Here is an 11,353-nt window from a genome sequence, read left to right on the forward strand (position 1 = left end):
CATTTTAAAACGAGAACTTAAAAAAAAAAAAAAAAAGAAAAAAAAAAAAAAGAAAAATCGTAATGAAGTAATAAATGTCGTTACGTTGATTGAAAAGAAAGAAAAAAGAAAAAAGAGGAGGAGAGAAAAGGAAGAAAAAGAGAAGAAGGAAAGGCAGCCAATGTTAGAAACTTTCGTGTTGATGTTCGATCGAAGTGCCATAAGCAGCCTCGTAATATTCCCTCGACAAGATAATCTTTCCCGTGGGGAGGAAAAAGAGAGAGAGAGAGAGAGAGAGAGAGAGAGAGAGAGAGAGAAAGAAAAGAGAAAAAACCATAAAAAAAGGAAATGATAATTTCGTCATCCCCTGCGAACGAACGAACGAACGAACGGAACGAGTATCTCGGTACCTTGGCTTCTATCCTTATTTCACGTCACCCTATATATATATATTTTTTTTTTTTTCTTCATCTTCCTTCCTTTTTTCCGAAGCTCCTTTACATATTAACAATATCGTTCTTCGAAGAGCCTCGTGCGGCCTTTTTTTTAGGGATAAAAAATTATGGAGGTAGGTCTCTTACGAAACGGGTAGTTCTTGGTCCCCACACCACACCACACCCCACCCCACCCCACCGCACCTCCCGCTCCTCATCTTGCACTTCCATTCTCTCTTTATTTCTCTTCCGACGCGATGCTCATCATCCTACAAGTTTTCTTCTTCTTCTTCTTCTTCTTCTTTTTCTTACTTATACCGTTGTAACATCCCCACCCTCTCTCTCTCTCTCTCTCTCTCTCTCTCTCTACTCTCTTTCCCCCATTTCGCTTTTTGACTCCTCTCTCTCTCTCTCTCTCTTTCTCTCTCGTTCTTCATTTCTTCTTCCTTCTTTCTCTTTCCTTTTCTTGATACTTTTTTCTTCTTCTTCTTCTTCTTCTTTTTTTTTTTCCTTTTTTTTTTTACGATACTGCCAATTACATGCCCGTTTGAATTCACTATCCGAGCAAGGTGAATACCATGGCATAAATTTTTATCGCTCGCCACAAGAATCCTATCGTCCCGTTCGTCCCGTTTCTCTCTCCCCCTTTACTTCTTCTTTCAACGGTAACACTCTTACTACCTACCGTTTTATATGTATTTTACGATGGGCCCTTCTTCCACTTTCTTTATCTCGCTCTCTCGTCGTTCTATAATTTTTAACGGAGGATACGAAAGATAGATAGAAAGATAAAGAAATAGAGAGAGAGAGAGAGAGAGAGAGAGAGAGACGCTGGATAGCTCGTTCGAAGCAATTCGGAAAAATTTTGTGTAAAGTCAGTCGTTTCGATAAATTTTTAACAGAAGGAAAAAAAAGGGGAAAGGAAGAAAAAAAAAAAATAAATAAGCATTGTAACACTGACGTCAATTTCTTCGATCTTTCGTTCAGTCTTTTCTATTCACATATTAAATTACACATCATTCTCTACGACTTATATTTGTGGCAGCGTTTGGTTCGTTGCATCGTCGCTCCCTTTAATACATCTTTCCGACAACCAATCCCCCTTCTTCTCTTCTTCCACTTCTCCTCCCACATTCTAACTCCCACATACCCCTTCGTGTCAACCACCCTTCTACACCGTGCCGCGGATATCAACGGTAAATGTGACAAAGTACTCACGGAAGGTTTTCGAGAGCGATATTACTCTGTAATAGATATTACAGCTTCCTGCTCGCATATTAGATTTTAATATAGAAGATACGAGAGCGACGCAGAATACTTTCCTTTGTGAAAAATTCACGTCGGCTGCAACTTTTAATACGTAATACCGACGGTAGGCGCCTCGTCGTTCGTCGAGCGCACTAGAAGAGAGAAAGAGAGAAAGAGAGAGAGAGAGAGAGAGAGAGAGAGAGAGAGAGAAGAGAGAGAAAGAGACACCCGCTCACGCATACACGCATCTAGGAGATACGCGCTTAGAGACGTCGAACCTCTGTCTCTCTCTCTCTCTCTCTCTCTCTCTCTCTCTCTCTCTCTCTTTATCTATCTATCTTTTTCTAACATAAGGTACGCCGGAAACGAGAAATTTTTATGAAAAATTTTACACGAACGAAGACAATTTCGTAGAAATTTATTTAGCTTGCTTCTTGATCACCGAAGATTAGATTAAAAATAGGAAAAAAAAAGAAAAAAAAAGAAACAAACTCTCTTCTACAATAATCGATTTGTTTGATAGGAAAAGAGAAAAGAAAGAAGAAATTAAAAAGTGTAGAAGTAAAATCGGTAAAATCTCTCTCTTTCTCTCTTTCTCTCTCTCTATCATCCCTATCTCCCTCCTTCTTTCTCTCTCTCTCTCTCTCTCTCTCTCTCTCTCTCTTTCTCTCTCTCTCTCTCTCTCTCTTGGTGTTTTTATTTCCGCCACATTATTTACTTGGCGTATATCCTGCGAACTAATGCCCGTATAAAGCGGTTAGAGGAGCCGCAGATATAAGCACACAAGCCGGTTCATTAGACACATTTGAGCTTCTCGCGAGGAGTAAGGGTTGGGTGGGGTGGTAGTATGGGGATGGATGGGTAATAGCAATGAGGGATGTGGATGTGGATGTAGATAAGGGATGGGGATAGGATAGGTGTAGAGTGGGTGGTTGTGAGGCTGGGGGACGCCAACGTCGAAGGTGGTGGCTGGTTGGTTGGCTGGCTGGCTTGGCTGGCTGGCTTGGCTGGCTGACTGACTGACTGAGGCCTGGTTAGAGTGCTGGAAACGTTCTCCGGCTGCAAGAGAGAAACGGGTGGTGACGGAGGGTTCTAGCAATGGGGTGGGTCGGGGTGGCTTGGGTGGAGACAGACAAAATCAACAACGAGTAACGAGAACTCCGCGATATTAATCCACTCGTCGAGTTTTCAAACTTCCTACAAAGGCACCGCACCCCCATATCTGATTCGCGATACTACTTCTCCTCCTCCTCCTACTTTTCCTCCTCCTCCTTCTTCTCCTCTTTCTCCTTCTCCTCGTCCTCCTCCTCCTACTACTACTACACCCACCTTAACCCTTATTCTCCCCCCCCCCACGTTTTCACCCATCCCCTTTGGACGCCCCATCATCCTCATCTTCATCCTCGTTTTCATCGTCTTACTCTATCTACGGCTTTTCACCTGCTCTCCTGCCTCTCGTAAATAACCTGCCACAGTCTACATATTTGCAATAAAGCCATAATCAATATTTTATTTACGCAGTTGACGTCAAGTAGATAGAATCTACTCCCATCATACTCAACCATCCCTTTCTACCCTTTTCTCTCCATCGCTACTTTTTTGGTTTATACCAAACTTCCTTCGATATATTTAATTTCACATTTAAACGAGTTAAACTTCATCTTCTTTCTTTCCCTTCATTCGATAAGCGATGCATGCAACCTCCTGCATGATCGATGGATTGGCAGAAAAAAAAGAAAGAAGAAAATATACGAAACACTCGGAACGGTGATAAAATCGATTGGTAAAAAGAGTAAGAAAAAAGGTCGGCGGTCAAACGTTAGATGGGGTGGGGGTTTTTTCGAAGAAAAGAAAAGAAAAGAAAACTGAGTGATATAGATAAAATAGATATGTAGAAAGACGTGTTAAACGGAGGGGGTAGAAAGAGAGAGAGAGAGAGAGAGAGAGGAGGGAAGAGGTAGAGAGGCAGATTGAACGAATTGTTTTGATAAGTCACAGAAGACAATACGTCGTTAAGACGGGTCTCGACTTTGCTTGCCAGAGCAAACCATAAGCAGAGTAGGCAAAGTCAAGGAGAATCATGACGACGGGGCTAAAGGGGGGAGGAAAAAGGGCTAAAGGGGTGGGGGTGAGGTTGGAAGCTAAGGCGGTAAAGGAAGATTGGAAGGAAGCCGCGAAGAATTCGAGGAGGAGTTTAAGGGCTCTGCCAACGAAGTAGACGACTACAACGAATGACGACGACGACGACGACGACGACGACGACGACGACGACGACGACGAGGAGGAGGACTATCCAAGTTTAGATTAAACTCGCCGCGGATAAATATTCGTAATGGAGCGCCAGGGTGCCATAAATTAGCATGCTGCCCTCTCTTGTTCTTTCCCGATTCGACAATCTCTATACTACGTATATAACCTACGTAGCCCTTCTCTCCATGCCCTTTACCTTTCTCATCACCTTTCTCATAAACTTCGTCGTCCATTTTAACCTACCTTCGCTCGTTGTTGTTTTTGTTAAAATTATTCTTTCGTAATAATTCCTTCGAAATAATTCGAAACCCCTCCGTATTTGAATATTTGAAATATATATATATATATATATATATATTTAATAATGATAGAAGAATATATATATATATATATAAAAGAAATAAAGATCTTACGGTTTATCGTAGTTATAGCAGCATAGAGATTTCAGTAGGATCGTGGTTACGTTAATCCAAAGAGGAATTGAGTATCATTAAAGGGGAATGTAAGGGATGGATTTGTTGGAGGATCGGGTTAAAATCTTGTTCGGTTCCGTATCTAAGGAACATATGGTAGTCGTTACTTTTTGCAGAGGAAAGAGAGAGAGAGAGAGAAAGAGATATAGAGAGTTAGGGACATCCGTCCTTCCTCTACTCTACGAATCCTCTCCTTTACTTTTGCGTTTCCAATCCTCTTCTCTATCTGTAAGTGTTTCCACCCCCCACCCTCACGATCCAGGCTCCACGGATCCACCCTACGACTCACCCCACTCCATCCTTATGCTACCTATATCCTATAAGATTAGTGTAGATGCGGATTTACCTTGTTTTATTGGCCAGACCACTCCACCTCTATCAGACCTATCCCTAAGGTCTGAAAGGGACTTAATTGGTGTTGCGAGATCGCTTTGATACCTACGCCGTTTCCAGTTGCTTCCGTTTGCCGAACTACCATTTCAGATTTCCAATCTAACAACGATTCTCGAATCCGATGATGATCGGCCAATGTCTCTTTCTAGTATCCCACTATCATCGTTTCGCTTAATCCTACGAAATAAGAGATTCATTTAAAGATTAATTTGGAAATGGTTTCTATTGGAAAAGAAACGAAAGAAGAAAAAAAGAAGGAGAAAGCGAGACAGAGAGAGAAAGAGAAAGGGGTGAGAAAAATTAATTTATTAATTAATACGTATCGTTAATAAAAACAAGAAAAAAAAAGTACGATGTGTACGATACATCTCAAAGATCATACGACGGATACGGTATATTTATTCTCGAAAGGAAAAAAAAAAAAGAAAAATAAATAAATAAATAAATAAATAAACAAGAGAAAGAAGAGCTAACCGGAGTTAAGAAAGTAGAGGAACGAGAGGGGAACGGCCTGGGAAGATGAGAAGAATTAAAAAAGAAAAAAAAAACAAAAACAAAAAAAAGAAAGAGAAAGAGAAAGAAAAGAAGGACATTGCCACGTTATTTTGAATCCCAAAGGTAAGTCTTTCGATCTCAATACGTCTTAGTTGAGTCTTGAGCGTAATATAGAAAGGAAAAAGATATCCTTTCTCGATGTTCGCGCGGCTGCCTTAGGGATTGAAGTGGATTAATTGGTTGAACACTCACGGGGGTTGGCCCCGCAGCGTTCCACCCCTCTCCCCCATTCAATTACTTGTGATCTTTGCCGCCAACCCTTCGGTACTACGAGAGATCTCCGGATATATCTCGCCGCCGTGAAAATTGGTCCTCCCGCCTATCGTCGAGGGAAAGGTGCACCACTACCATCATCCTCCTCCTTTTCCTCCTCCTCCTCCTCCTCCTCCTCTTTCTCTTCTTCTTCCTCCTCCTCCTCCTTCTTCTTCTTCTCGTCGTCGTCGTCGTCGTCGTCGTTGTCGCTGTTCGAAGTTACCCCTTCGGATAAGAAAAGCTTTCTTGGGAGGGGGTTACTTTCGTCGCCGTCACCTCTACGTGAAAATAATATTATCGATGATGAAGGGACAAAAAAAAACAAAAAAAAGGAGAGAGAGAGAGAGAAAAAAAAAAAGAAAAAAAAGGGAAAGAAAGATAAAAAGAACAAACATTAATTTCACACAAACAAAATTCAATATGCTCGTAAATCTCGAAATCTATATAAAATTATCTTATTATTTAATTTCGTCGTGTAAATATACCGTGGTGTATATAAATAAATAAATAAATAAATAAATAAATAAATAAATACAAAGATTGTTTATACGATCGTCGTGCGAATGATCGTGTTGATAATGAGATCGTGAAAAAGAAAAGATCAAGAATGAATCAAAAGAAGAAGAAGAAGAAAAGGAAAAAAAAGACAAATACATTCTCGAGGAATTAAAAGTAAGAACTTACGGGTGGGGGGTGGGGTGGGGGGTGGGGTGGGGAGGGCGGGGTCCACAAGTTACTGAACAAGAATAAGGGAAGTATTATATATAAAGGCCGATATAAATCAAAAAAGCGGCTTGGGATCGTTCGAAAAAGAACACCGAGTTGTGCGAGATTGTAAAAAAGACTGGGGCATTCGGGTCAAAAAGATCGGCGGGGTATAACACAGCCATAAAAATCCACCCCCGTCGGTTTTTCCATTCATCATCGTTGAGTTGCCACCACCATAGTCGTCGTCGTCGTCGTCATCGTAATCGTAGTCGTAGTCGTAGTCGTAGTTGGAACTTTCTTTTCCCATTTCTGTCTCTTTCTCATTCCCTCTCTTCCATTTCTGTCGCGCCTTCTTTACTCCCTCTCCCTACTACCTCCTTCCTTCTCCCACCCTCTCTCTTTCTCTCTCTCTCTCTCTCTTTTTCTCTTTCTCTTTCTCCCTCTCTCCTTCCTCTCTTCGAAGCTCGAGAGATTGTCCCGCGCAAATTGGCCGTGGGTTTTTTAATTTACACTCGGCCTGCGCTGCCTGCACAACCGCCTTCCGCGCTGTGTTTCTCTGCGGCACCGACGAAGCCGTACCTCGGGGTAGGTTAACCCCGTTCGTCTGCCACGACGTATATATTCTGGGTTTCGTGATATTTCTTAATTAAATATAGCCTCAAGTTAAAAATGAAATTAAACAGAAGGCAGTATTTTTTGCAGCGCGCCGCCTACACACCCTCTCTACTTCCCTTCTTCCGCCTATAGCTCTCTACCTCTCTCTCACTCTCTCTCTCTCTCTCTCTCTCTCTCTCTCTCTCTCTTTTTCTCTCTGTCTCTCTTTTTCTATCTCTCGAGGTCTCTATCTATCTTTCTCTTTTCCTCTCCCTTCTCTTTTCCACTCCCTCCTCTTTCCTACGGCTACCCTTCGTACTAACTACTTCTCGAGCCGACAATGGCGAATAAGGTTGCCCGGTCGCCGTGCGGCGCGCTTCGACCTTTCTCTCTCCTTCTCTCTCCTTCTCTCTCGCTCTCTTTCTTTCTCTAACTTCTTCTCTATTTCTTTCCTCCTTCCTCTCACGGCTTTCTACAGACCGTACGCCATACATATTTCACGTCGAAATAATTAAACTCCGCTGGACCGCGAGTCGACTCGACCTCGACCCGACTCGACTTCGAGCGCAGTCGCGATTATTAATCGGCTCCGTTCATGGCTTTTCCTACCACCTCCTCCTTCCTTCCTCCTCCTCCTCCTCCTCTTACTCGTCATCCTTCTCTTCCTCTTTCTCCTCCCTCATTTCTTCTATCTCTTTCTCTCCTCGTCGTCTACTCTGTATTTTCCTTTCTACGACCATTCTACCCCGGAAAAGTCCGATCCGAAAGAGGATAATCTTATTCTCTTGTTTTTTTTTCTTCCTTTATTTATTTATTTTTTTTTTCTTGTTTCTTTCCTTTCTTCTTTTTTTCTTTTTTTTTTTTCTTCCGTTTTCTCTTTCACTCTTTCTTTTCTTTTTTTCTTTTCCTCTTGTATTTTTTTTTTTTCTCTCGTATCATACCTTCTCCCTTTTTTTCATTCTTATCTTATCAATCAAGATATAAACGGACATTCTTCTCAATCGTAGAAAAAGTAAGTTATAGTCCAACGTATATACCTAATTTGCCAAGCAATTTATCGAAAAGCCACGTAGACGGTTAATTCTCGGAGATGGTGTCATGCCGAGGGCGATTATCAATTGCCTTGTCAATTACACCCCGTCCAGCAGGTTGATCCGACATGCACATGTTGCTAAAACCTCTTCCTACCCTATCTTCCCTTCAATTCTCTCTCTCTCTCTCTCTCTCTCTCTCTTTCTCTCTGCACCTTCCTAACCGGGATATACACTATCGAATCTCCGAGGTTGCCCGATCGCAACAACGAGTTATTTAATTACCACGATCTATCACCGGGTGTCAGCTTCCAGTCTATAATGCATGATCGATCATGCTCCGAGCTTCCTTCCTTCTTTCCTTCCTTCCTTCCTTCCTTCCTTCCTTCGATAACCCTTTGCTACTAACACTCACCATCATCATCCTAGTCGTATCCCTCTTACCCCTTCTCCTTTCTTTTAAATACCGTGCGTGTGAGCTTAACTCATTTTACTGAGTTATACTACATGGTGGTATCTTTCCTTTCGAACAAACTCACGTTGTGATTTTAGGGAATATCGATTAAACTTTTCGCCTGCTACTCATTCTCTCTCTCTCTCTCTCTCTCTCTCTCTCTTTCTCTTTCTCTCTTTCGTATATTTCATGGTCTAATCGTCGTTGACCTCGCGACGGCGCGAGATTTAATCTTCCCTTTTTGCGTTCTTTTATTGTTCGAAAAATCGACCGAGAGATAATCGTTCATTATCACTTTTATACACGAACGACGATATTCCAACCGTATCGTTTAATTTGTTCTTCGTACGATTGTTGTATGAAAAAAAAAAAAAGAAAAGAAAAAGAAGAAAGAAGAGAACGAAGAGAAAAACAGAGTAGAAAAGAAAAGAGAGAGAGAATCAAAAAGGTTACTTTTCTTTTTATTTTCCTCGTTGCGATAAAAAATGCGAAAAAGGAAGAAAAAAAGATGAAGCTTTCAATGGTAAAAAGAAGAAGAAGAAGAAGAAGCAGAATCAGAAGAAGAAGAAGAAGAAGAAGAAGAAGAAAGTGGGTACGTGAGAGGGATGGGGTGGGCACCCTAAAGAAAAATCGATCGAGTGAGTTTTAACAAAGCAAGCGTCGTTTCTTCCTGAAGGATGATGAGGAAATAAGAAAAGGGAGTGGATTGATGTAGATGATAACGAAACGACCAGCAAGGTCTCTCTCTCTCTCTCTCTCTCTTTCTCTCTCTCTTTCTCTTCATCGTCATTTTTATCGGCCGAAGTAAAGAGGAGAGCCAAGGGCTAATTCGCATTCCCCTTGATGTCTGGCTACGGGAGTTTAACGGTTTTAAAGGATAAAACGGTGTGTTGGTTATAGATCGGTGTGCTTCGAGTCTGAAAGAATCGCGAACGCGATGGTAAAGAGAGAAGGGGTAGGTTGCTTGGGTAGAAGGGGAACAGAAATAGGGGGTGATGGTTCGAGAGAGAGAAAGAGAGAGAGAGAGAGAGGTGGGAAGGACTAAGGGAACGATGGGTGGTGATGACAGTGGTAGGCGATGTAGAAAGATATCCTCTTTTCCCTATCTACCAAGTCGCGGGGAGGATTCGTCGAATGGGGTGAGTTAAAGGGTGGGAGGGGTGGGTGGGATGGGGCTAGGGGGTTGAGTAGGAAGGGTCAGAGGAAAGAGAAAGGAGACGAAGCAAGAAATTGATATAGCATAGGAAAATGAATTGCTCTCCTTTGCCGAAGAAGAATCTTCCGCGGCAATCTGCCGTACGTCTTTTCCTACCATCGTTTCATCCTATTCGTTCCTCCCATCTTACTACCTTCGTACCTTGTAATACCTTTTTATGCTCATTTTCAATTTTTTCTTTTTTTTTTTTTTGTTTTTTTTCTTATTTTTCTTTTCTTTTTTTTTCTTTGTTTTTTTCCAGGACGACGTACCCCGACGTACCATCTTGCTTTCGAGTATACACACGCACACATACGCGTCCACACATACACACACACACAAGGAGAGAGAGAGAGAGAGTAAGAGCCCTCCAGGTTTTCCATAAAACCTTCGGGAACATTAGCATATCCTGGCCGCTCGACGAATGGGATCTCCATCGTTCGAACTCATTTCTCCATCTTTTCTTTCTTTTTTTCATTTTTTGTTTCTTCTTTTCTCTTTTTTTCCCTCTCCCACCCCCCCCTCTCTTTTTCCTTTTACCCTTGACACTTTATTATCTATGACGTTACACACGTTATGTAGGTAGAGAGAGAGAGAGAGAGAGAGTCAGATGCATGCATTCCCGAAAAGATATTGCCTCCCGTTAAATAAACTTCTCTCTAACAACCCTTAAAACTTTTATTCGTCTCGTTCGTATCTGCGTGTATATGGACAAAAAAAATACATATATATATATATATATATATGTAAATAAATAAATAAATAAATAAATAAATAAATAAAAATAAAGGGAAAAAATTAATAATATAGAAAAAAAAATGTTAAAAGAAGGAAAAAAGAAATGTCGTTTTTTAAAATTTTTCTAATTTAAAAAGCGCATTAGAACCGACGTTCCGATATTCTACGGTGTCGTCGTTTAAATTGTTAACACGAAATTGCAATGTTTTTAAACGGGAATTCGGATAGTGCGGGTAGATAGATAGGGTAAATTCGTAAAGCTCGGATAGATTCGCGAACAGAATCGTTTTTTTGCTTCTCTTTTTCTTTTTTTTTCCTTCCATTTTTTTCAATATTTTTTTTACCTCTCTCTCTCTCTCTGTCTCTCCCTCTATCTATCTATCTATCTATCTCTCTTTTCGTCCTTTTGCCCATCATCTTCTTCGCGTTCCCAAAGGACAAACGAGATAATAGAATTTTTGATCGCGATTAAAGAGAGCGTTGCTCGTCGTAGCGATAGAAATTCGATATGCGAATTTAAAACAAAGATGACACTGTCACGTGAATTGGAAGGACAAAAGGAGGAAAGGAGAAAGAAGGAAATAAATAAAAAAGAGAAAAAAAAAGGGAGGGGGGGGCGGTGTTCCGAAGACGAATCTTCGATCTTTTTGATAGAAGATAATAAATAGAAGTCGAGGGTGTGTTAGAGAACGAATCAGGAATTTAAAGGGACTTTCTTAGATTGTTCTTATTGACACGCGAGATAGAATGTTGTTCTCTCCTTCTCTCTCTCCCTCTCTCTCTCTCTCTCTCTCTCTCTCTCTTTCTCTCTTGTATACACATTCGATTTCTCCGTTTGCTTATTTTGTCGGCGGATAAACGAAACGGAGCCGGGGAAAATGGGCATCGTTGTGAATCTCTCGCGAAAGAGACAGTAGTAAAGGGATCTCTTGTTTCGATATCGTACAAATAACGTTTCTCTCGTAGAAACTATACGACGATTTCGTTTGTAGCAATTCGAGCTTGCTAGAGAGAGGGTGAAACGAGACGGGAGGGAGGAGGGTTAAGGC

General features: G+C 41.3%; 1 protein-coding gene across 1 annotated transcript; it reads right to left on the bottom strand.

Annotated features, from left to right (window-relative positions):
* Positions 1-2,003: 2,003 nt before the first annotated feature.
* On the bottom strand, positions 2,004-9,752 carry LOC124956065 (cell wall integrity and stress response component 1-like). The gene is made up of 5 exons (XM_047511436.1): positions 9,729-9,752; positions 8,929-8,990; positions 6,269-6,311; positions 3,869-3,950; positions 2,004-2,691 (listed from the first exon to the last, which is right to left on the bottom strand). Exons 1-5 carry the CDS (start codon positions 9,750-9,752, stop codon positions 2,399-2,401), a joined length of 504 nt encoding a protein of 167 aa, XP_047367392.1. The 3' UTR covers positions 2,004-2,398.
* Between the last annotated feature and the right edge of the window lie 1,601 nt (positions 9,753-11,353).

This window comes from Vespa velutina, chromosome 20, assembly GCF_912470025.1.
Source record: "Vespa velutina chromosome 20, iVesVel2.1, whole genome shotgun sequence".
In the NCBI taxonomy this organism is placed as follows: domain Eukaryota; kingdom Metazoa; phylum Arthropoda; class Insecta; order Hymenoptera; family Vespidae; genus Vespa; species Vespa velutina.